Source organism: Marmota monax, unplaced genomic scaffold (assembly GCF_021218885.2).
Source record: "Marmota monax isolate L192 unplaced genomic scaffold, Marmota_monax_Labrador192_F-V1.1 WCK01_AAM20220418_F8-fsc00107, whole genome shotgun sequence".
Lineage (NCBI taxonomy): Eukaryota > Metazoa > Chordata > Mammalia > Rodentia > Sciuridae > Marmota > Marmota monax.
In genome coordinates, this window is record NW_026693761.1 from 4469849 (window position 1) to 4497438 (window position 27590).

The window sequence follows — 27590 nt, forward strand, 5'->3', positions numbered from 1 at the left end:
TGTCTTATAATTTAAGGTCTGTTATTGTGATGCCTCCTGCTTCACTTTTCTTGCTAAGGTTTGCTTTTGATATTCTGAGTCTCTTATTTTCCCAAATGAATTTCATGACTGTCTTTTCTGTTTCTATGAAGGATGTCATTGGAACCTCAATAAGAATTGCATAAAATGTATATAGTGCTTTTGGTAGTATGGCCATTTTGACAATATTATATCTGCTTATCCTAGAACATGGGAGATCTTTATCTTTCCATTTTCTAAGGTCTTTTTTTAAAAATTTTTTTAGTGTTCTGTAGTTTTCACTGTAGAGGTCTTTCACCTCTTTTGTTTTGTTGACTCCTAAATATTTTATTTCCTTTAAGGCTATTGTGAATGGAGCAGTTTTCCTAATTTCTCTTTCAGTTGATTCATCACTGGTGTATAGGAACACAATTGATATATGTGTGTTAATTTTGTATCCTGCTACTACTTTGCTGAATTCATGTATGAGTTCTAGGAGTTTTCTGAAATTTTGGGGTCTTCTAAATATAGAATCATGTTGTCAGCAAATAGAGATAGTTTGAGTTCTTTTCCTATTTGTATACCTTTCATTGTTTCTTCTTAGTTTTGAAAGATACTTTCATGGGATAAAGAATTCCAGGTTGGTGGATTTTGGGTTTCAGGACTTTAAATACCTCATTCCACTGTGCTCTTACTTGTATTATCTCTGATGTGATGTGAAGTTCAGTGTAATTCTTAACCTGCTTTACTTACCTAACTTATAAGTTTTTTTTTGTTTTGTTTTGTCTTTGTTTTGTTTATGTTTCCTTTGAGATTTTCTTTTTATTTTTGTTTTTCTTAAGTTTGAAAAAAAAGTTCATAAATACAAATGTTTTGATTTTTTTTATCATGCTCAGTGTTCTATGAGCTCCCTGAATATATGGTTTGGTGTCTTTAATTTATTTTGAAAAGTTCTAAGTCATCATAATTTCAACGATTTCTTCTGGTTTTTTCCTTCTTTTTCCTGGAATTGCCATTATGTGTTTGCTACATCTTCAGAATTGCCCTTAGATAGTCTTCTCTTCTTTTCTTGTTTTATTTTTCCCCCATTCTTTTTTTCTCCTTTGCATTTCTGTTTGGCGAGTTTTCATTAATATATCCTCATTCTCACTGATTTATTTCCTTGGTTGTATCAGAAATTACTGGTGAGTCCTTTAAAAACATTCTTCTTTTCTATTATAGTGTTCTTTGTTTCATAGCATTTCCTTTTGATTCTTAGGGTTTCCATCTCTTTTGATTACATTGCTCATCTATGGGCATGTTTGCTTTTTCTTCTATAGCCCTAAACATACAAATCATAGTAATTTTGAATTCTCTGTCTGGCATTTCCAAAGTCTCTATTGCATCAGAGTTTGTTTTTTTCTCTTCATACTAAGCTTTTTAACAAATTTTTCTTTCTTTTCTTCTTTTCTTTTCCTTTTTTTTTGCATATTTTGGATTTTTGTTGTTGTTTTTGAAAGTCAGACATGATGGAACAGATAATGGGAATTGAGGCAATTAGGCTTTTATCATGCGGTTTTCTGTTAATCTGTTTAGGAGCTGGCCTGTGTTTAATGTTTTCTGTTGCTGTAGGTGCCAGAGGCTTCAGTTTCTTTTAGTTTAATATCTATTTTTTTTGCTTTTTATTTTTATTTATTTATTTTTCATTTATAGATGACATCAGAATGCATTACAATTCTTATTACACATATAGAACACAATTTTTCATATCTCTGGTGGTATACAAAGTATATTCACACCAATTCATATCTTTATACATGTATTTTGCATATAATGTTTATTACATTCCACCATCATTTATAACCCCATGCCCCCTCCCTTCCCCACCTACCCCTGTGCCCTATCTAAAGTTTGTCTATTCCTCCCATGCTCCCTCTCCCTATCCCACAATGAATCAGCCTCCTTATATCAAATAAAACATTCAGCATTTGTTTTTTTGGTTTGGCTAGCTTCACTTAGCATTATCTTCTCTAACTCCATCCATTTACCTGCAAATGCCATGATTTTATTCTCTTTTGTTGCTGAGTAATATTCCATTGTGTGTATATATGCCACATTTTTTATCCATTCATTTATTGAAGGGCATCTAGGTTGATTCCATAGTTTAGCTATTGTGAATTGTGCTGCTATAAACATGGAAGTGGCTGTTAGTTTAATATCTTGTCCCCAAACTCCATGTCATGTTTGGGTTTCTTGAAAGGACTCTTCTTTAGATGGAGTTTGTTTCTTATAACCCTCTCCATTGCAATCCACGTTATTTTACTGGTGTCCTGTTGATGTTCTGGTAAGGTGTTAGATGGAGAAGCACAGTATAATCTTATGATTACATCTAAGGTGGTAGCAGGCCTGAATACCTGGGCTGAGAAATTCAGAAGCAATACTTAGCCCTTGTAATTTTCCCCCTTATGTGACACAGGAAGCCTGGAGAGGGCTGCGGTAGTCTGGTTACCCGTTCCTTAGATCACATCAGGCTTTGGCAAAGGAATTTTCTGTAAAAACTTATTCTGAAGTCTATGAATGTATTTCAAAGTCATTATCCTTCTCCTGGGCGTGTTTTAAGATGTTTACTTTTTCCTTTGTCCAGAGTACCTACATGTACTACTCACCAGTTAGTCACTTTCCAGCCATCTCAGTTATCAGATCAACATTGTAGTGAGTACAGCACAGTAAGTACAGCACAATACTAGTAAATATACTAGTAAAATTTTACTAGTATATTTACTAGTATTGCTGTATGTATATACGTGGCTGTATAACCAATGTGATCCTGCAATCTGTACATGTGGAAAAATGAGAATTCATACCCCATTTGAATCAAATGTATGATATGTCAAGATCATTGTATTGTCATGGGCAACTAATAAAAAAAATAAAAAATAAAATAAAGTTACAGAAACAAAAAAAGGGCAAAATAGTCAACATTTGCATAACTTTTATAATTAGATATTGTTATAATCATACAATTTTTCATTAGTTATTGTTTATCTCTCACTGTGCCTAGTTTATTAATTAAGCTTTATCATATGTATAGAAAACAACATGGTACATATATGATTCAGTCCTATCCAAGATTTCAGGCATCCACTGAGAGTGTCAAAACCTATCTTCCAAGGATAAATGGGGACTAGTGTATTAACAAAAAATATAAAAATTCTTATGTCTTTGTCATTGTTTTTATCTCCTCTGGGACTACAGAAGCGCTTCTCTCCATTTTGAGCCTAGCTTTCAGGATAATTGCCATTATAATTTAAAATCTCTTTTCTTCTAGTCAAAGAACCTAGAATGTAGCCTTTAAAAATATATTTCTACAATCTCTTAAATGCCGTGTTTATGCCACTTACATAAATGTCATTTTTGATAACTTTTATTATTTTATTCTGGTTTTTTTTTTCTGACTTTTTTAGGAATTTAATTACATTTTTTAGCACTCTATTATAATTTACCAATTGGCTTTTAAAATATCTACACTTTGAATATTTGTTTTAGTGATTGTTCTATGGATTACATACAATACAACTTTAAAACTACTTGGGGATAATATCTTACCACTTCAAATGAAATGTAGTAAATTTAAAACCATACATGTCATTTTACCTTTTTCCATCTATGGTAGTTGCCATGAATATCACATCTACATATATTGAATATTCCACCAAACTATGTTGCAATTTTTGCTTTTTTGCAGTGGAAATATTTTATAGAACTTAACACAGGGACATTTTTTATGTTCATCCAGATACTTACCCTTTCTTTCTTTCCCTCCTTTTCTCTTCCCTTGTTTTGTATTGCTTGATGTCATTTCCCTTCTACCTGAAGAACTTGAGCATTTCTTTTCAAGAAGATCTGCTGACAACAGTTCTCTTTCATCTAAGAATGTCTTTATTTTACCTTCCCTCCTTAAGGATATTTGTACTGACATAGCATTCTAGGTTGACAATTTCTTCTCTCCCAGCATGCTTAAAAATTCTGTGCTATTTCCTCTGGTCTCACTGGTTCTACTGAGAAATCCACAATCATTCGAAGCATGTAATGTGTTCCATCTTTTTGTTGTTTTTTAAGTTGGCCAAGATTGGATACTTTTAAGATCTTTTTCTTTGTTTCTGCTTTTCAGTAATTATACTACCATGCATCTGAGCATACTTTTCTTTGAGTTTGGGGTTCACTGAGCTTCTTGAATCTATAAATTATGTCTTTTGCAAAATTTGTTTTTTCCTCCTGTCATTGCTTATTCAAAATTTTTTTCTGTGTCAAACTTTTCTTCACTCCATCTATGTTTCAAAAGATACACAATTTAGATTTTTTTGATGTCTCATAAGTTCCTGAGGCTTTGGTCACTTTTAATTGTTTTTTTTTTTCCTACATAGTTCTAATTGGATATTTTTTATTGAAAGTCCAAGTTAAGATTGACTCTTCTGTCATCTCCTTTTAGACATTTAGCCCATACAGTTAAATTCTTATTTAGTTGTTTTATGTTTAGTTCTCTTCATTTTGTTTGGCTCATTTCTACAGCTTTGATTTCTCTGATAAGAACTTATCTTTCAGTCACTTTGAACTCACTTCATGGAACATATGCTGTAAGCACTGCTTGAAGTTCTTAATCTGTGTGAATTCCAGCACATGTGTTCCCTGGGAACCGCTGTCTGTTGATTGAATTTTCACTGTAGACTTGTTAAGATTTGTTTAATTCTTTATAGATGGCTTAATTTTGAATTGTATCCTGGTCCCTAGACATTTGGATGTTATGTAATTTGGACTCTGAGTCTTGCTAAGATCTTCTGGAGAATTTCGATTTCTTGTTTGTGTGGGTGTTTGTTTTGGCACTAAACTAGCCAGGTTAGGTTCATAACTGCATATTCCAGTCTATTCTCTGTGGACTGTTGGCAGTGGCAGTTCTGTTCTCAAGTTTGTGCAATGCTTTATGGACATTGTGCAAACTGTAGTGATCAGGACCCATCCCCCTCCCCACGTGGGAGTCTACCCTGAAGTTCACTTCTCAAGTTTTATTATGCACAGCTCATAGGTGGACCCATTACCTCAATAACAGATTTCTGGAATGATTTTCTCCAGCCCTGTTTTTTCTGGATCTTTATCATGAGTCCCCTGGCTGGAAATCTGGGCTTCAGTCTCCCTGTGCTGCTGTCTCATTTGGGCCACAAAGGCCTAAGAGTATGGGACCTCTGGAGCAGGGTTCTGGCTGAGGTCTGCCTCAGGGCAGGGCTAAGAGAGGAAAAAACAAGACCACCCTCAAAGTCTCCAATGCAGGCCCCACTTTCTGGTCTTTAGTCAAAAGAAAGAACTTTTGCATTTTCTTTTGTCCATAACCTCTGCATAGATTTAGGATTTGATCTTCCCTCGGTGTAGTCTGGGAAATATAGGAGAAAAGATCCCAGAAAACTCACCTTATATTGAATTTTCTTTGCTTTTTATTTCTCTCCCCAGTTTACCTGCAATTATTCAATTTTCAGTGACCTTATATAGTTACTATATGCATTCAGTTCATATTTTTTAGTTATAATTAGTAGGACACATTTATTATCTTAGCTGGACTTTCTATACACTCTTATTTGAAATAATAAAGATTGGAGCTTATTTTCTGATTTGAACAGTAAATAGTATTCGAAAAATCACAAGTGTTGACAAGGATATGGAGAAAAAGGAACCCTTGCAGACTGTTGGTGGGAATGTATATTAGTATAACTGTTACTGAAAACAGTATAGAAGTTCCTCAGAAACTGAAATCCCACTTCTGGGTATATATTCAGAGGAAGTGAAATCAGTATATGACAAAGAGATATCTGTAACTCCACGTTTTTTTGTAGCACTATTCAAAATAACCACGAAATGGAAACAATGTAAATGCCCATCAGTTGATGAATGGCTAAATAAAATGTGGTCCATAACAGAATGGAATACTGTTCAAACATAAAAAATAATTAAATCCTATCATTTGCAACAGCATGAATGGAACTGATGGTGATTATGTAAGGTGTTAACAGGCCAGACATGGAAAGACAAGTACTGCAGGATCTCACTCATATATGGAATCTGAAAAAGTTGATCTCATAGGAATTGAAAGAAGAATGGTAGTTTCCAAAGACTGGGGAGAATTGGGCAGAGGGTTTGGACGAGGAAAGGTTGATTTATGGATTCTAAGTAAGTTATGGTTGGATAGAAATAAGAAGTTTTAGTGTGTGATTGCACAGTAAACTGTGAATAGAGATTATGTATTGTACATTTCAAAAGCTAGAAGAGAGAATTTTGATTGTTTGCACCATAAAGAAGTGATAAATGGAAGAGTTAGACAGGTTTGATATGAGGACACAATGTATACACATATTGAAACATCACATGGTACCCCAGAAATATGTACAATTTTTGTGTTTTTATGTATATACTAAAATATTTAAGATGGATATTATTAATAAAGTGAATTAATTGAATTAAAAAAGAAAAATAAAAAGTCTCATTACAGTTTTTATATACCTCCCAGAAATGTCTATTATTATTTTATGTACTTTAAACATAAATGTTTAAATGTTACATATAATATGATTATTATAGTCTTAATAGATTAGAAAGCTTTGCTTATACAATTTGCATCATGCTTTAGTCACTTAATAAAATTAAAAGGACATTTTCTGTATTATTAAGAAACCTTTATAGACTCTTTTGAGAAGTCATTTAAATGACCTTTTATTAACAATACTAAAATATAATTATTGAATAATGTTGGAAAAATAAATTTAAGAACAACCACAGTTTTCATTCTGCTTCCCTGCCATTTTGACATTTCGTTATTTCCTTTTAGGTTTTACATATTTTTATAGATACAGAGTTTACTATACTGCTTTTCTCAGTCTAGCATATCTTTAACATTTATTCATGTCTTTATTCTTTTAAAATAAGATTTCATCTTTGCATTGCTATAAGATTCTATGTATTTCAAGTTCTTTAATAATCATTTCCTATTACTTGACATTTAAGTTTTGTTTTCACATTTTTACTTTTAGAATTAATTCTATAATGAGTGTATCTGTAAATGTTTTTGCGCTATTATGGTTTGGATATGAAGTGTCCCCAAAGGCTCCCATGTTCATGCAGAATGCTCAGGGGTAATATGATTAGATTGTTAGAGCTGTTACCTAAACATTCCATCCCAGTTTGAATGGACTAGGTGTTACCTGTAGGCCAGTGGGGGTTGGGGGGAGGAAGTAAGTCACTGGGAGTATGCCTGGGAGGGTGCATCTTACTGTGGTCCCCACTATTCCCCCCGACACCCTCTCTGCTTTCTGGCTATCATGAGCATAGCAGCTTCTCTCCTCCTTGCTGTTCCACCATGATGTTCTGCCTCATCTTGGGCTCAGAGTAATAGACTTGGCCAAGTATGGACTAAACCTCTGAAACCACGAGCTAAAATATACTCATCTTTTTCTAAGTTGTTCTTGTCAGGTATTTTGGACACAGGAACAAAAAGATGACTAAAACACTGCCTCTAATCTCTTCCCAGAGGGAGATTTCTGGGTGAATACAACCATTTATGAAAGCCTTTGTATATAATGTTACCTTGCTTTCCGAAAGTGTGTTGCTCGTTTACTATTCTTTCCTCAAAGATACTGAGAGTATCTGTCTTATCATGATCTTGTTAACATTATGCAATTTTATCTTCAAAATTATTAAAAATTTAATTAGAAAATTAAATTGCCTTGCTTAAATATGTGTATCTTGATTAAAAATGAAATCAGACATCTTTCCATGTAATTTAAAATCATTTTTATATGTGTTTGCTAATAATGTTTCTCATAGTTTTGAACAAGTTTTTTAAAAATATATGTATATTAAGTGTACTTATCTTGCTATTTTTAGTATGTTTAATATTTCACTTTAATTTTTCATTTAAATTTAAAAATTTATTTACTTAAACTTGTCTAGTCTTCATTGCTCTATTTTTTATAATCATTTTTATGATATATGTTTTGAAATACAATTTACATTTCACACAATTCATCCATTTCAAAATCTATTTTTGTTTGCTTGCTTAGTTTTTATTTAGGCAGCATCTTACTGTATTGTTTAGGCTAGGACCTCAAGCTCTCTATCCTTTCACTTAATACTCCCATGTAGTAGAGATCACAGGTGTGTGATCTACACCCAGTTCCTAAAGTTCTAATTTTTTATGCTTACAAAATCTTTGCTCATTCATTTGTTAGTATATGTCAAATATAGTTGTCTGTTGTTTTCTTGAGGGGATTGACTTCAGGACCTCCCGTTGATATCAACACCCATGGGTACTTGAGTTCATTATATAAAATGGTATATTTGCACGTAACCTAAGCACACCCTCTACTATACTTTAAATTATCTGTAGATGACTTCTAATACCTAACACAACATAAATGCTAGGTAAATAGTTGTTATATTGTATTGTTTAAGGAATAATGACAAGAAAAAAATGTGTATACGTATTCAGTACAAACTCAGCCATCGTAGACCTAGATGCTTTCTGGACTTGTAGTTGGTTAAATCCACAGATATGAAATCTGTAGCGATGGGGCCAACTATACTTGCCATTTGGCCAAAAGTGCTGACTTAGGTATTAGAAATATGCTAATAAGGGGCTGGGGATGTGGCTCAAGGGGTAGCGTGCTCGCCTGGCATGCGTAAGGCACTGGGTCGCCTGGCATGCGAGAGGCACTGGGTTCGATCCTCAGCACCACATAAAAATAAAATTAGATGGGGTAGAGAGAGAAGATGGGAGGGGAGGGGAGTGGGGATACTAGAGGATAGGAAAGATAGCAGAATACAACAGTCACTAGTATGGCAATATGTAAAAACGTGGATGTGTAACAGATGTGATTCTGCAATCTGTATATGGGGTAAAAATGGGAGTTCATAACCCACTTGAATCAAATGTATGAAATATGATATGTCAAGGAACCCAGCATTAAAAAAAGAAAGAAATATGCTAATAAAAGTTGCTACACATGGTGAGATCATTGCTGTGGTAGTCATTACCAGTATTCTGCCCACCCCATCTCTTGCAGTCTGGGGAAATGGAAGAGTGCATTCTTCAGTCCTTTACATTTGAATAGTGACACGTGATTAGTTTTAGCCAATTAACTATAAGAGGAAGTGCTAACTGTCACTTGTGGGCTAAGGCTATAAAACATCTATATTACAAGTAATATTGCATCTCTCTCTCTAAGTATATAATATCTCTTTAAGTATATAATATCTCTCTCTGGTGGTTACCAAGAAAGACTTGCATTCCTATTGATGACAGTGTAAATGATGAGTAAATGATGAGCATGGCCCCTCTGCAGCTTTAATATGGATATGGGACAAAGGGAGTAAGTATTGTATTACATCATTCGGATTTTAGGTTTAATTTGCATAAAATTTATCCTAACTAATACAAAAGTCTGCTATAAAAGACCCTAGGTAAACAGGCTGTCACAGTAGAATGTGGCAAGGACTATAAGACATGGCACTTAGTGTGAGTATAGGATGAGTATGGCTTAGCCAAGGAAAGTGAAGGGGTCATGCAGCTTCTTAGAGGAAGCATTGCTCATGCTAAGATTGAAAAGCCCAATCAGAGTTAGGTAGAAAGAGGAAAACCTAGAGCAGTTTCAATGGAGTACTTGCAAAAGAAGTTAGACTACAGACTGAGGTGAGAGATTATAGTCAATGAAATAAGAACAGTCTGTAGGTAAAGAAGTGATATTTGACAGATTCAATATACTTTATTTGATGTTGGGAAGATCTTATTATAGACAAAAGCTTATAGGAAAGAACCAACTAGTAGAAATGGGACAGTTGAAGATATAAGAAACAAAGGGAAGGCAAGGACAGACCTAGACCAATGAGAGCCAGGCAGAAGCATTTTTTATAGCTGACATGCAGGGTTGGCCTTAGAGAGGAAAGACACTGACCTTTTATATAGCAAGAGGAAAGGAGGGCCAGAGAGAAACAGATTTGTGCGTTTGGTGTCAGGAATATGGAGTTTTAATCTACCTATACCTTGTTTCTCTATAAAGGAAGAAGCACTGTGATTGAGGGAGGGGAAGACACCCGTTATATATATTATCTACTAAAGGCCAGGCCCATTTTCTTGTTCTATCTGTGATTCCCACTTTGCCAAGGACTCTACACCCGCAAATGCCCCTCTTTCTATTGCAACATTACTTTCACCTTCAAGTTTGAGTTTTTCCTCTTAGTACATTGACATGCTCCGATATGTTAATAAACAAGTTTAATGAAATAAAAATAAAACCAGAAAACTTCATCGTATTCCAATGCACCCTAGATGAGATCTTGTTTCTCTGCCCCCCGGCAAGGGTCAGCTTTTCAAGGGATTATCTATACTCATGGAATTGACTCATGCTCTTCTGTACCTCCTCCAATTTTGCTTCTGCTAGACTAGCCTAGTCAAACTCACCAGTGACCTCCAGATTGCCAAATCCAAGTTTCAAATGGTCCTTTATTCTCTGCTCTCCAGGGTATAGAGCAGTTTCTGTGCCCAAAGTGGTCTCCTGGGTTTGTATGTCCATAGACCTCCTGAGGCCTGTTCTGGACAACAAACACATCTTTCCATCCTCCTAAACAAATGAATTCACCCTCTACCAAGTACATTAAATCTCGCCTTATACTCTTAATAGTTTTCCAAAGAATTTTTGCTCAAACAAATAGAATTTTCTTTTATGAAGAATTTTGGTGACCTAATATAATAACATTGTAACCATGATACACAAATCTTACTGACGCTTAAAGATATTGTGAAGATAATAAAGAGGGGGTAACAAAACTTAGAACTGATTATTAGATATCAATCTCCCACTGATCCATTGCTTGATTGTAGCCCCCATTTTTATAATTTCTGGTTTATGTATATTTCCCATTTGGTAATAAGAGACAACTCATTCTTTTTCAATAATGTTTTAGTTATTATTGAGAATATATGGTTTTGATTCACTTCAAGAAATTCCAAAACCAAGTCCATGTGGATTATTTAACTTAGGCAAAACAAATATTTTCATCATATTCTTATTTAAAAAAATGTAATATACTTCTATTTGGTTCATTCAGTATATTTTTATTTGAATATGATAGTTTTCTTTTTATAGTTCTTATCCTCTTTTTATTGGAATACAGTACTAAATTAGATGCAAATTACTTTGCTTCAAAATATGCGGTCAGTCATTTGTAGTTTTTTATGCACAGATATTTCTTTCTAAGGGTCATTCCTCATTTTTTTCCCCTGACATTAAGAATTAAGCCTGAGAACAAGGCCAAAAAGAGTGCATCCTGACATATGTTACTCCTTCCTGCTAGACTGGAAATAAAGTTTTAAAAAAATCCTAGAACTAACCAAGCAATTGTAAGAAAAGAGTAAAACAAGCAAAGAACCAGGCACACTAAAGCAGTTTAAGTCATAATTTGCTTCAGAACTATAGATAATAAAAATATGAATGTTTATATAATTCTTAAAATTCAAAAAGATGGAATTATATTAATTCTTGGAGGAGATTGTTGTGGGTTTTTTTTTCCATTACTGTGTTTTTAAAAAGATTTCTCATGTGAGGGTACCCCATGTCAACAGTTTAAAATGTGACAACTAATCTGCAAATAGTTAGCATATTGTGGCTTCTTATAATGACTTGTGATAAAGGCTGAGGGAAAGCATTCAGGGAAGGTGAATCTTTTTTTTAATTTATTTTGTTATATATATATGTATAAAGGAAAGAGTATATTTTGACATATTACGCATACATGGAGTATAACTTATTTTAATTAGAATTCCATTTTTGTGGTTGTACATGATGTGGAGTTTCATGGGTCATATATTCAGATATGAACATAGAGAAGTTATGTCCAATTCATTCTGATCCAGGAAGGTAAATCCTGATAAGGCTAATGAAACTAGCCAGTGGATTGACTGTCCTTCAGATGCTTTCCCTACTTTCTACTCTTTGAACTGGATGATCCTAAAATAATTACAAGCCAGGCACCATGCTTTCTGGGCTCTGAGTCCATCTTTGTACTTTCTACTTCTTTGCTGCAAGAAGGTCTCCATAGTTCCAAGCATCACGTCCTCAAATATAGAAAAGCAGGCAGCAGAAGGTAGAGCAAGGCAGAGAGATTTTCCCTGGGTGCCCTCTCAAAAGCATCCCAGCACATTCTCTGATATGTGATTGATCATGTATGGATCACATTGCCATAGGGAAATGAATATTTTAGTGGAAGCAGGCAAGAGAGGAGTTTGATAAATCCATTTGGCTATTTAGCAAACTTGTTTATCCTCAAGTGAGCAAATAAAAGTAAGAGCTACTCAATACAAAAATAAAAAAATAAAAAAAACCCTAAAAACTATTTAACTGCTTAGAAAATTGAGTTGGTTGAGTAGTTGGGTAGTAACCCAAATACCGTACACACACACAAATGTTCATGTACAGCATAAGAAAATAGGAAGATACCTCTGTGTATGTGTGTATATATATAATTCCTATGTGGTGAAGAAGTTGGAAACAATATTATAATTTGGAATGTTAAGAAGTATCATTCAGGAGCCCAGGCAGGCCCAGATTAGCTCTGCCTATCTGATATTTGCAGAGCCCAGGCAGGCCCATTACAGACTTGTGGACCCTTGTGGAGACCAGGCAGGTCCAGGCACAGGACTTCCCACCATGCCAAGGACCATGCCCACACACCACAGTGCTACATCTCCAAACAGGCCACCTAAAGCCATCGTTTGGCCTCCCCTTTCAGCCCCATCTCTAAAAGTATTCACTGACATCTTGGGACACCTTCTACACCATCTCAGGTTACCCCCACTGCTGCAACCACCATCTTTAGTTGTAACAGCTCCTATCTTCAGACACTGGCAGGGGACTGGAAGCCCAACACCAAGGTACTCACAGGTTTGATGCTACCCCGCCACCAAGAACAAGAATGGCCGCTTCCATCTAGGGACAACAGCCAGGACCCAGAAGATCATCATCAAGGTCCCTGCAGGCTTGGTTATACCAGAGGTATCCTGCTGGGTGTGCTAATAGCCACCATCTTGTTACGAGGCAGGAGAGAGCCTTGCACTGGGTCACTTTTTTCTCTCTTTTCTCCTGTTAACAGCTAACTTCTTTTGATTCATCTTTTACTCTTCCTATGATCTGATACCTCTACATGTCTATCTTCTACTCTCATAAACTATCCACACTATCATAAACATCATACCCTACACCCACCCCTGTTTCTCTCTTTGTCCACCATTAGAATCAGTAGAAGCTTTTTCAAACCTACTGTTTATGTTGCATATAAAAATTGAACACATTCCTATTTATTGTGACAAAAATATAATTGTCTAAATAGGAACTCTTTGGTTTAAGGCTGCATATTGTTTGCATTGGGTGCTGTTAATATGAATCTCACTCTTAATGGTGAAACATTGCTAACCTGCAGGGACACTATAAGATTATAGGGTAGAAACTGTAATACCTAGGATCTGTACTGCTAGAAGGGAAGACTCACAGAAAGAATGAAAAGACAAAAGAAGGAAGTGCCTCAAACAAACCAAGATGATACAATAATAGAATAAATTAACAGTACAGTAGATGAAATGTCAGAGTCAGAGAAGGAGTTCAGAATGTACATAATTAAAATAATCTGCAAATCAAACAATGACATAAGAGAGCAAATATAGGCAACAATTGATCACTCGAACAAAGGGATAAAAGAGAACATACAGGTAGCAAAAGATTACTTCAAGAAAGAGATAGAGATTCTGAAAAATTAAAATTAAAAAAACCAGAAATAATTGAAACAAAGGAAACAAACAAAAAAACTCAATAGAAAACATCAACAACAGAATAGATCACTTGGAAGAAAGAACCTCAGACAATGAAGACAAAATATACACTCTTGAAAATATAGTTGACCACACAGTGAAGATGGTAAGAAACCATGAACAGAACCTCCAAGAATTGTGGGGTAACACCAAAATACCAAATCTAAGATTTTTCAGGAAAGAGGAATGCAAAGAGATACAAATGAAAGGAATGCACAATCTCTTCAATGAAATAATATCAGAAACTTTCCCAAATATGAAGAATGATTGGAAACCCAAATACAAGAGACCTACAGGACACCAAATGTATAAAATTACAACAGCTCTACACCAAGGCACATTATAATGAAAATGCCAGCATACAGAATAAGGATAAAATTTTAAATACTGCAAGAGAAAAGTTTCAGATTACATATAGGGGGAGGGGAAACCAATCCAGATCTCAGGAGATTTCTCAATTCAGACCCTCAAACCTAGGAGATCCTGAAACAACACATACCAAGCTCTGAAAGAAAATGGATGCCAACCAAGAATCTTATATCCAGCAAAATTAAGCTTCAGATTTGATGACTAAATAGAAACCTTCCATAATAAACAAATTTTGAATGCATCAGTGGTGAATCCTCAGAAAGAGAAATTAGGAAAACTACCCCATTCACAATAGCCTAAAAAAATAAAATAAAAAAGTACTTGAGAATCAATCTAACAAAAGAGGTAATAGATTTACACAATGAAAACTACAGAACACTAAAGAAGATGGAAAGATCTCCCATGTTCTTGATAGGCAGAATTAAAATTGTCAAAATGGCCATCCTACCAAAAACATTATACAGATTTAATGCAATTCCAATTAAAATTCTAACAAAATTCCTCATAGAAATAGAAAAAGCAATTATGAAATTCATTTGAGAAAATAAGAAGCCCAGAATAGCCAAAACATTCCTTAGCAAGAGGAGTGAAGCAGGAGGCATCACAATACTAGAACTTAAACTGTCCTCCAGAGCTATAGTAACAAAAATGGCATGGTATTGCCACCAAAATAGACATGAAGACCAATGATACAGAATAGAACACACTGAGACAAACCCTCATAAATATAGTTATATTATACTAGACAAGACACCGAAAACATACATTGGCAAATGGTGCTGGGAAAACTGGAAATTCATATGCAGCAGAATGATATTGAACCCCTATATCTCACCTTGCACAAAACTCCACTCAAAGTGGATCAAGGACCTAGGAATTAGATCAGACACCCTGTACCTAATAGAAGAAAAAGTGGGCCTAAATCTTCATCATGTTGAATTAGGTTCTGACTTCCTTAGCCAGACTCCTTAAGTGCAAGAAATAAAATCAAGAATTAATAAATATGGTGGATTCAAACTAAATAGCTTCTTCTCAGCAAAAGAAGCAATTAATGAAGTGAAGAGAGAACCTACAGAACGGGAGCACATTTTTACCACACACACATCAGATAGAGCACTAATCTCAGGATATATAAAGAATTCAAAAACTTAACAACAACAACAAAAAAAAACAACAAATAAATGGGCTAAGGAATTGAACAGATACTTCTCAGAAGAAGATATGCAATCTTTCAACAAATATATGAAAAAAGTGTTCAATTTCTCTAATAATTAGAGAAATGCAAATCAAAACTACTCTAAGATTTCATCTCACTCCAGTAAGAATGGCAATTATCAAGAATATAAGCAATAATAAATGTTGGTGAGGATGTGAAGAAAAAGGTACAGTCATACATTGCTAGTGGGACTGCTAATTGGTGTAACCCATATGGAAAAAGAGTATGGAGATTCCTTGGAAAACTTAAAATGGAACCACCATTTGACCCAGCTATTCCACTCCTAGGTCTGTACCCAAAGGACTTAAAATCAGCATACTATACTGACATAATCACATCAAGGTTCAATAGAAGCTCAGTTCATAATAGCTAAACTGTGGAACCAACCTCGACATCCTTCAACAGATGAATGGATAAAGAAATGGTGGTATATATACACAAAGGAATATTACTCAGAACTAAAAGAGAATAAAATTATGGCATTTGCAGGTAAATGGATGGATTTGGAGAATATCATTCTAAACTAAGTAAGCCAATTCCAAAAAACCAAAGGCCAAATGTTCTCTCTGATAAGCTAATCTATAATGGAGTGTGTGTGTTTGTGTGTGTGTGTGTGTGTGTGTGTAGTGTGGGGAGAATGAAGGAACTTTGATTGCACAAAGATAAGGGAGGGAAAGGCAGGGGGAATGGGGGCAGGAAAGATGGTGGAATGAGATGAACATCATTACCCTTGGTACATGTATGGTTGCACATATGGTGCAACTCTACATCATGTACAAGCAGAGAAATGAAAAGTTGTGTTCCATTTGTGTACAATGAATCAAAATGCTGTCATGTATAACTAATTAGAACAAATAAATTTTTTTTAGAAAAGAAGCATCATTCACCTGAAATTGAAACCAAAGAAGTTATTTTTGTGAACTTTTATATTTCCTTTGAGAAGGAAATGTATTATTTGCCCTCATGATATTCTATTATGTGTTGTTCCTATGACTAGTAACTTAGCAGGTTGAAACATATTATGTGATTACTTTTATTTAGATGAGGTTTTGGATGTTATTGAAGCTGAAGGCTTTAAAATACTGCTTCAAAGACAAATAGAGTTGTCAGAAGAAGAAGCTCAAATGCTGTGTCAGGAATATGAGAATGAAGACTACTATGACAAACTTATAGAAAATATGATGAGGTAAAGTAGAATCCATGTTTATAAAAACATGTGACTTATTTTTAAGTCATTTAAGCCTTCTCTTAACCCTTCTTTCTATTCTCTTTGCAAACATGCTCTGAGTCTACTTTTTTTGAAAATAGTTACACTATCCCAGTTTTCTGCTCAGCTCCTTGTCTTCTCTGGTTTTCCTGGGATTTTACTAGAGCATTGAGATGTTACTGGCATCTAGTTGAACTGACACCAGAAATTCAGGTACAAACAGAGCACTGGCTCTTGAGTTAGTCTGAATTGACTGTTGGTCTGGGCTTTCTTAGTCCTACAGATCAGTAGTCCTAGGAAATGAATTGTATGCTAGAAAATTTTGAGATACCTAGAAGAGTAACTGAAATAGCAGCAGAAGCAGATATACATCAAGGGTACATGAGCCAGCAGGAGCACAGGAGCCTCCAAAGAACTGCTCCCAAAGAACCACAGGTCTTCTCTTCATTTTCTTTCTCTGTTTACCTTTTTAAAACATGCTCTTGAAAGGCTATCAATAGGGCCGGGGTTGTGGCTCAGCAGCAGAGCGCTTGCTTTGCATGTGTGAGACCCTGGGTTCTATCCTCAGCACCACATAAAAATAAATAAATAAAATACAATATTGTGTCCAACTACAACTAAAAAAATAAATATTTGAAAAAAAAGAAAGGGTATCAATAGAAATTCAGACACTTCAAGAATTATTTTGACTTGTTTTTAGTCTGTTTAACAACATATATTTGTATTATATACATGCCGTTGGACACTGAACCACACTTTATTTAATTGTTGTTTCTTTTCTAACAGTGGTCCATCTCTTCTCCTTGTTTTATTGAGAGAAAATGGTTTACAATACTGGGAAAAGCTACTGGGACCAACAAATGTTAACGAAGTCAATGAAGATTTTCCAGAGAGGTAGGATTCATATCATGGGTTCCTTAGATTTTTTTTCATGGGTCCATTTGATTTCATTTTAGTGCAGGGTAAAGGAACAGATTTGGTGAAAAGAAGCTTCTCAGAAAACCTTCTATTCCTTAAGAAGTAGTAAACAGATTATGATGGATGTCCTATCCAAAACCAGCTCTGTTTTTGACAGCTGTTTTAGCTGCTGTGACCCAAAGACCTGACAAGAATAATTAGACGAATAAAAGTTTGTTTTGGGGGTGACAGTTTCAGACATCTTAGTTCATAGATGGCTGACTCAATTTTTCAGGCTTGAGGAAGTGAGGTAGAACATCATGGCAGAAGAGTGTGGAGGAGAAAAGCCCCTGGGAACATGGCACCAGGAAAAAGGGGAGGGGGGGTTTCCTCAAGAGGACAAAATATAAACCCCAAAGGCATGTCCCCAGTGACCTACCTCCAGTCACACCCTACCTGCCTACAGTGACCAGTCAGTTAATTCCTATCATGAGATTAATGTACTGATTAGACTGAAGATCTCATAAACCTCCTTACATTGTCATACACATGAGCTTTTGGGGAACACCTAATATCAAAATCATAACACATTATCCCTGGCTCCTCAAAGCTCATGATCATCACACAATGCAAAATTTATTTAGTCCATTTTCAAGGTTCCCCATATTCTCAACTGTTTCAGAATCACTCAAAAGTACAAGTCCAAAGTCTTCTCTGAGACTCAAACTCTTAGCATGAACCCCTGTAAAAATTAAAAACAAGTTATATCTATATCCGATATATAAAGGCACAGAGTCAATATTTCCATTACAAAATGGAGAAATATGTGCATAGAAAGAAGAGATGGGACCAAAGCAATGCCAAAATCTAACTGGGCAAACAAGTCCTGAAGCTCCATGCCCAGCACCTAGGGCACATGGCATCCTAATGTTTTCTACAAAGGGTGTATGTAGCTCTGCCCCTTTTGAGAAAACATTAGGCTTTGACGGTTGCAGTCCACATGGCCTCTCTGTTGGCTTGTCTCTGTTCAATTTCTGCACCTTTGCTAGGACAATGTCCCCTGTTACTGGCATTTCTTAATCATGTCTACTGCCACTTCAGCTTCCTCCTCACAACTAGCTAGCCTCAATTTGACTCCCAATTTTCTGACCAAACTGCAAGCTTCTCAAATCTTTATGCTCTTGATTATCATGGTAAACTTCACTAAACACTGCCAGCAACATCCGTAACAGCCCCCACACCAAAGGCTGTGCTGCCTTGAAGTTTCCTCCACCAGCTCATCATCTTTAAATGAAGCCTCACAGAAAGTCTTAGGACACAGCCAAAACATAGGCAACTTCTTATAAACATTAGAACATAACATGAATGAACTTTGGTCCAACTTCCAATAGATTCCTCTTCTGAAACCTCATGAGCCCCATCTTTATTGCCCACAGTCCTATTGGCATTATGATCTTACGAATTTCCTTCATAATCACCATCACCCATTAAGCTCCACTAACAACATTCTAAACCTTTTTCATCTTGCATCATTAAACTTTCCAAAAATCCTCTCACAAATTTGAAAAAGCTCCCAAATCCTCTGAACTATATGGTCAGGTTAGTCATAGCAGCAGCTGTGACTTCGTGGTACCAATGTCTGTTTTAGTCATTTTTTTTTCTCTTCTGACCAAAGGACCTGACAAGAAAAATTTTATAGGAGGAAAATTTTATTTTGAGGCTCATCGTTTCACAAATCTAAATTCACAGATGGCTGATTTATTCCTTGGGGCCCAAGATGAGGGAAAACACAGAGGACATACATGGCAGAGAAAAGCAGGTGGGGACATGGCACCAATTCTCCTCACCAGGACAAATGCAAACTTCAAGACACAACTCCAGTGACCCTCCTCCTTTAGCCACACCCTACCTGCCTACATTTACTACTCAGTTAATCCTTATCAGGATATTAATGCGCTGATTAAGTTAAGGCTTTCACAACTCAAACATTTCACTTCCAGACCTTCTTGCATTGTCTCACACATGAACTTTTGGGGGACACCTAATATCTATACCACAAGAAGCTTGAAGTTGGACAGTGTTTTGCAAGAGAAGGTTGTGAGATGCTTGACTTGGGACTGAGAACTAATAGGTGAAAACCTAACCAACAGGTCATCTTTTGGAAGAAATATCCATCTCACTTGCTATTTAGGAGAAAGTTCTTCTGAGAAAGGGATATGATGGCAACTTCAGCCTCTTTACATGATCACAGAGTTTCAAGATAATGATGACTAACTGAATATGTACTCTAATTTACTGAGTTAGTTTACTGAGGAATCTTAGAAGTCAACTAAACTCTGTTATCAGGTTGACACCTGGCATGGTATCTGGCACAGAGCAGGCAGTATTTCAATATTAATTGATCTTAGCTATTGGGCTTGGTAAAATCTGGAAGATAGGAATAGTATCTCTTGCCACTTCATACTTGGTGTATAATTTGGGGAAACAAAGAGAAGTACAATTCACTTGAATTTTTCATGCTGATTTCAAGCTAGGATTTAACTGAGGAGAAGAAAGGCTCTTCTTTCCAGTGTACATGAAAAAGGATGCTTCATAAGGCACAGCAAACTTGACCTATGTGTTGACATATTAAATAAAGGTACATATGAAGCATCACTTAAAAGTGAAATGATTTATCTGGGGTAGGATATAATTGAATCTTACTTTTCCTACACAACACATTTTTATCACTTAATCAGCCTCAGTGCCAGTTACTGCAAAGATAATACAGATTGATCGCTCTGCAAATGGTGTGAGCTGAGGGCCATAGAACCTCTCAATCACCTGTACCACAGAATGCAAGGCATGGTGCCACAGAGAAACTCCTGTTGTCACAGGCTTATGCCCACAGGCAAACTGGTCTAGACATGTGGTTCTAAAGATGGAGGTTGCACATCAATACAGAGACCTTTATGCTAAGCACAGATGCTCAGTGACTGCCCCCTCTCAAGGTTTTGACTAATATTATGTGAGAATACCCTAAGTTCATGGCCATTATTTTTCTTTGGTATCTCCATTTCCAGTTTCCTTGGCTCTATTTAGCTCTCATGGACGACTTTAGAAATAACTCTTTGAGAGAGCTCTGCCCCTTTCCTTCAATTGGTCATCAGGTTCTTTTCTGTGTACTGGTTTATCTGAAAGATGTCACTTACAACCACTCATTCTCAACCTTTCTTCCCTGTAGCCCATCCTTCAGTAACTTTTACCCCTACGGACTCTTTTTCCAGTAATCATGGTTAATGGCTGAACAGTGGGACTGGTTGTGGAATGGCTTACAGTGTTTTTGTCATTCACTGTGAAAATTCCCCATTCCCAGCAATCACAGGCTTCAGAGGACTTGGAAAAGAATTATCTTCAAACCAGAGGTGTGGGAATAGCCAAGGGCCACGTGGAATGGTCAAGTGGATATGGCAAAAGGGAAATATGACTGGGTTACTGAAACAAAAAAGACAAAAAGTTCTTAAAGAAAGCCAGTTTTCATCAATATAAAGAAGACATACATCATTCTGAGCAGGAAAGGATATTATTCAGCAGAGCTGGATTTTATTGGGTTGGCTGCTCAGGACTGTTTTTTTAAGGGCAGAAATTTAAATGGTCAGAAAGGGTCTCCTTTACTGAACTAAGCATCAATAGAGAGATAACAAAGACAACTGTCAGAACTCAGGAACAATAATTGATTTCTGAGACCCGTAATCTTCCTTAGGAATGGAAGCAAAAGCAGAATAAATGCTGCAACCCAACATGGATTCTCCAATGTAGTTGACATCACTCAGCCTCTTTCTACAAAGCTGTACCATATGCTCCTCTTTTAATGCTGTGCTTACTTATCTAGAGGATTCTATTATAGTATCTCCTGGATTCAATGTTAATAATTTGTTATCTTTGGCATAAAGTCAGATGCCATCTAATTCTTAATAATATTTCCTGGAGAGCAGGGGAAGAAATATTAAGAATTCATGCACCATATGCATGGATGTATGCACCATATGTTTCAAATCACCATTTGACTGCATCCCAAAACCACCTTCTAAAAGTTTTGAGACAATGAAGCACAGAGTAGTTTACTCATTGCCCAGTATCACACAGTTAAAAAATAATGCAACCAGGATTCTATAGGATCTGGGCTTTTTCACTAGGCAGAGTATCCATTCCTTCTTTCATATTTATCTAGCAATATCCATTACCATGATGATTTAAATGATTACCTCCTTTATTCCTAATGATTGTTCTATATTTGAAAGGAAATAGCATGGCCCATGCCACTGTATAATGACTTCCTATGTCAGAGTACCTAGATCCAGATGTGTTGCTGTTTCTTGATAGCTTTTGAACAACTTACATAAATGGTGTTAAATCATGTGGCACTGTTATATTAGTTTTTTTTTTTAACTTGACTTTTGTTTTCAAAGTTTATGTGCTCGGTTTGCAATGGATGGACTGCCTTTCAATCAGTTGTATGGAAGCGATTCCAGCGAAATTGCTCAAAGGGATATAGAGTATTTCTTTCCTCTTCAGAGCACTTTAGCATTGATTAAGCCTCATGTAACACATGAACAAAGAGGTAAGCATTTTAAAATAAAAGTGAATGCATGCATTTTTCTTCCAGAATTTGTGAAAATTTTGTAACTATAGAAAAGTTTTAAGAATAATGCAATTACTATACAAATCCCTCCATCTAGGTTCAGCAATTGACTTTGTCATGTTTGCATTGCACTTTATCGTAATCTCAGATCTCTGTATTTCTCTCATTTTCCGTTCCTCTTTGTCTCTTTTGCCCCCCCCCCCATTCTTCTCTCTGTCTCTCTTGTAGTTAAAAATTACACTGGACTGGAGGTATAGTTCAGTGGTAGAGCATGTGTTTAGAATATGTGAGGCCCTGGATTTGATTCCCAGCACCAAAAGAACAAACGAACAAACAAAAACGACAACAAATTTTGTTGAATTTCATTGCAGAGTTGACCTAAATGATGATTTTCCTCTCCATATGTATATTCACACTGAAGATGATAGTAAGGGTATTCCTAATATTGAGCTATCTTTTCATTCCTTATAAATCTCACCTAAGTCATGATGCATTTTCAGATATGCTTTTCTGTTATATTTGCTTACATTTCATTTGATTTTTTTTTTGCACTGAAACTTAAAGTGAGCTTGGTATTTCTTTTAAAATTTTTTTTGTGCAAGTTTTATCAAATTTAGGTAACAGTGGAATGCTTCATAAAATGAACATATTTTCAGTATTCTGAAAGAGTTTAAGCAGCACTGGAATTGACATTTGAAGGGTTGTTAGAATTTTCCTGTGGACATTTTGACCTGTTGTTTTTCTCCATTTTATGGAAATTGATCTATTTAAACTTTCTATCTCCCCTGGAATTAATTTCACAAAATTGAATTTTCCTAGGAAATTATCTATTCCATCCTTATCAAGTTTGCTGAGTAATTTCTTCTTCTCCTATTTCCTCTGTTTAAAAGACTGTTTACCTTGCCATTTCTTACTTTGTTGTCTTTCAAACAAGAATTTGATTTATTTATGAGTTCTCTTTTTATCTTATCTTCATTATTTCCTTTCTTTTATTTCTTAGTATTATTTAAAATTTTATGTTCTTCTAGTTTTTTAAGTTAAATATATAATTCATTCACTTTTATCCCTTTATTTTTATTGATTTTTTAAATAATTTTTTAAGAGAGAGAATTTTTTAATGTTTATTTTTTTTGTTTTTGGTGGATACAACATCTTTATTTTATTTTTATGTGGTGCTGAGGATCGAATCCAGCACCCCATGCTTGCCAGGCGAGCGCACTACTGCTTGAACCACATCCCCAGCCCAATATAAGTTTTTAAGGTTATACATTTTCCTGTTACTTTTTACTGAATTAAAGCCACAGTTTCTGTTGCACAGTATTTTCATTATTATTAGATTTTAGAAATTTTTCAATTTTGGCTTGAGTTTTCCTTTGGATCTTCAAGTCATTCAATAAATCAGTTTACTTTTTGAAAATAGATGTTTTTAACCAAATTATTCTGATGAAAGAGAAATTCTATCTTTTATTAGTGTCTTACTTCAGTGTGTTGTGATTAGAGAATTTTCCCCCTTATTTCTTTACTGAAATTGTTGTGGTTTCATTTAATTGCCATCTGGTAAATGCTTGTGAATCTTCTGTATGTGTGAGAGGGGATGTTCTCTATTTTCATGGTGCAAAGTTTGAATATAATCCCTACTTTACTGGTTGTTTGATTCATGTTTGATATCCTTACTTTATTTTTCCCCACCTTTATCTGTCTAGATCTGCTGGCAATACATTAATTACTTATTTTTTAATATTTATTTTTTAGTTGTAGTTGGACACAATACCTTTATTTTATTTGTTTATTTATTTATTTATTTTATGTAATGCGAACCCAGGACCTTGCACTTGCTAGGTGTATGCTCTACCACTGACCCACTACTCCAGCCCCTAGTTACCTATTTTTAGTATGTTTCTATTTCTCCTGTAGTTCTGATTCATAATGGTGACTGCTAATATTGAGCATTTTTAAAATATATTTATTGGCCATTTGTATTTCTTCTTTTGAATGTTTAATTTTTTGTCCATTTTTTAAATTGAGATACTTGATGTAACATTTTTTGAGTTCCTTATGTATTCTACATATTAATCCTCTGTCAGAAGAGTAGCTACCAAAGATTTTCTCCCAATCTGTAGGTTCTCTCTTTACATTTCTAATAGTTTCTTTTGCTGTGCAGAAGCTTTTAAATTTGATGCCATCCCATTTTTAACTCTAGGCATTATTTCCTGAGCTTTGGGGGTCCTCTTGAGAAATCATTGCCTGTGCCATTATGCTGGAGTATTGACCTTTATATTTTCTTCTAGGAGTTGCAAAGTTTATGTCTAAAACCTAGGTCTTTGCTTCATTTTGAGTTTATTTTTGTGCAGGATAAGAAATAAGGGTCTAGTTTCATTATTCTACATATGGATAACCAGTTTTCTCAGTACCATTTGTAATTTCTCCAATGTATGTTTGGGGCACCTTTTTCAAGGATCAGATGAGTGTAGATGTGTGGGTTTGTCTCTATGTCTGTTTTTATACCAGTACCATGAACTTTTTGATAATATAGCTTTGTAGTATGGTATGAAGACAGGTATTGTGATGCTTCCAGCATTGCCTTTTGGGTCTAGAATTGCTTTGGCTATTCTGAGTCTTTTATTCTTCCAAATGAATTTTAGGACTATATTTTCTAGTTCTGTGAATAATTTCATTGGTTTTTTGATGGGGATTGTATTTGAACCTGTATATTGCTTTTTTGTTTTATGGACATTTTAATAATTTAATTCTGCCTATCAATGAACATGGGAGGTCTTTCCATCTTCTGAGGTATTTTTAAATTTCTTTCTTCAATTTTCTATAGTTTTTATTGTAGAGATCTTTCAGCTTCTTGGTTATATTTCTTCCTGTGTAATTTTTTTGAGGCTATTGTGAATGGAATTGTATTATTTATCTGATTTCTTTCTCAAAAGATTTGTTTTTGGTATATAGGAATGCTACTGAATTTTGTATGCTGATTTTGTTACCTGCTACCTTGCCAAATGGTTTATTAGCTCTATGTAGTCTTTTAATGGAGTCTTTTTTATCATCAAGGTATAGGATTATATCACCTGTAATTCTGATAATTTGACTTCTTACTTTCCTATTTTTATCCTTTTTATTGCCTTTTCTTGCCTAATTCTTGTGGCTAGAATTGCTAGTGTAATATTAAATGGAAGTATTTAAAATGGACATCCTTGTCTTGTCCCAGATTTTAAAGGAAATACTTTGAGTTTTTCCCCATTTGCTATGAAGACTGGCTTTAGGTTTTTCATATATGTCCTTTATGATGTTGAAGTAAGTTCCTTTTTTCCATCATTTCTTCAGCATTTTATCATGAATAGGTGCTGAATTTGGTCAAAGACCTTTTTTATTTGCATTTACCAAAATAACTAATTGCTTTTTGTCCTTAGTTCTATTTATGTGATGAATTACATTTCTTGATTTGTATATGTTAAACCATCCTTGCATCTCAGGAATAAAACCAACATAGTCATAGCACACAATCTTCTTAACATTTTGTTGAACATAACTTGCTAATATTTTATTATCTATTTTTTTGCATGTAAGTTAATAAGGAATATTCTTCTGTAGTTTTCTTTCCTTAATGTGTTCTTATCTGGTTTTGGTAAGAGTGTGATATTGGCTTCATAGAATGAATTTGGAAGTGTTTCATCCCTTTCAATTTTATGGAATAATTTGAGGTGCACTGACATTCATTCTTCTTTAAAGATTTGATAGAATGTATCCATTTCCTCTAGGTTTTCCAATTTTTGAAGTATAATTTTTCAAAATTGTCCCTAATACTCCTCTTGATTTCTGTTCTCCATTTTCATCTCTAACTTTATTACTTTGGACTTTCTCTCTTTTTCTGTTGGCTATTTTGGTTAAGGGCTTATCAATCTTATTTATATTTTCAAAGAATCAACTCTGTTTCATTTTGATCCTTCATATTGTTTTTTTTATTCTCAATTTCATTGATTTCAGCTCAGATCTTAATTATTTCCTTCTTTCTACAGCTTTTGGAATTGGTTTGTTCTTTCCTTTTGAGGGTCTTGAGATGTATCATTAGGTTGTTTATATGGAATCTTTTTGATTTTCTATGTAGGAACTCATAGCTATAAACTTTCCTCTTAGAACTGCCTTTATATTGTTTCAATGATTCTGATATATTGTATCATTATTCTTATTAGAGTCTAAGAATTTTTAAACTTCTCCCTTGATTTATGCTTCCATCTATTCATCATTCCAAAGTGTTCAATCTCCATGTGTTTACATAGTTTCTGCAGGGTATTGTTTTGATTTCTAATTTTATTCCATTATGATCTGATAATATACAAGGAATTATATCAGTTTTTCTTGTATTTGCTCAGAGTTCTTTGAGACTTGAAATATGGTCTATTTTGGAGAAGGTTTCATGAGTTTCTGAGAAAAAAATGTATTCATTTGTTGTTGGATGAAAAATTCTACAGATATTTGTTAAGTCCATTTGAGTTATAATATTTTTCATGTCCAAAGAGTCTTTACTGAGGTTTACATCAGGATGATCTATCTAATGTGAGAGAGGTATGTTGAAATCACCAGTATTATTGTACTGGAGTCTCCATGAGGCTTCAGTTTGAGTAATGTTTGCTGTGTAATTAGCTACATATTTTTTGATTTCTCCATTTACCTGTCTGAAGTGACTTCTTTTTTTATCTCTTCTGATTAATTTTGGTTTGTATTCTGCTTTGTCAGATTTTAGAATTGCTGCTTCTGTGTGTGTGTGTGTGTGTGTGTGTGTGTGTTTAGGTTCTACTCCCCTTGTATATCCATTTCCACCTTTTCACTTTTAGCCTGTGATTGTATTTGCCCCTAAGGTGTACCTCTTGCAAATAGCATACAGTTGGGTCTTGTTTCTTTAATCCATTCTGACAGCCTGTGTCTTTCAATTGGAGAGTTGAGACTATTTATGTTCAATGTTATTACAGAGCTATTCATTAATTACTGCCATTTTGATTTATTTGTAATGTTTAATTTGGTCTTATTTCTCATTTGCTTTGCTACTCCTCAAATATGATTTGTTCATTTTTACACTCTGGGGTTTGTTTTTGATTTCTTCTGTGTGAAGCATTTTGTTATATAAGTTTGGTAGTGCAAGTTTAGGTGTCATAAATTCTAGTTTCTGCTTATCTTGGAAGGTTTTTATTTCCATTTTGATCTTGAAGGATAGCTTTGCTGGATGTGGCAGTCTTGGTTGACAGTTATTTTCTTTCAGGAGTTGGAGCATATCATTTCAAGCCCTTCTGGCTTTTAGAGTTTGTGCAGAGAAATTGGAAGTGATACTGATAGGCTTGCCTCTAAATGTAACCTGACATTTTTGTCTTGGGGATTTTAAAATTCTATCCTTGTTTTGTATGTTAGGCATTTT

General features: G+C 34.9%; 1 protein-coding gene across 1 annotated transcript in view; it reads left to right on the forward strand.

Annotated features, from left to right (window-relative positions):
• Positions 1-27590, forward strand: part of Nme8 (NME/NM23 family member 8) — a 73732-nt gene that overhangs the window by 39898 nt on the left and 6244 nt on the right. Inside the window, exons 12-14 of the mRNA XM_046460647.2 lie at positions 16497-16641; positions 17449-17556; positions 22008-22159. Of these exons, the coding sequence (XP_046316603.1) occupies positions 16497-16641; positions 17449-17556; positions 22008-22159 (405 nt within the window). The remainder of the gene's footprint in view (positions 1-16496; positions 16642-17448; positions 17557-22007; positions 22160-27590) is intronic.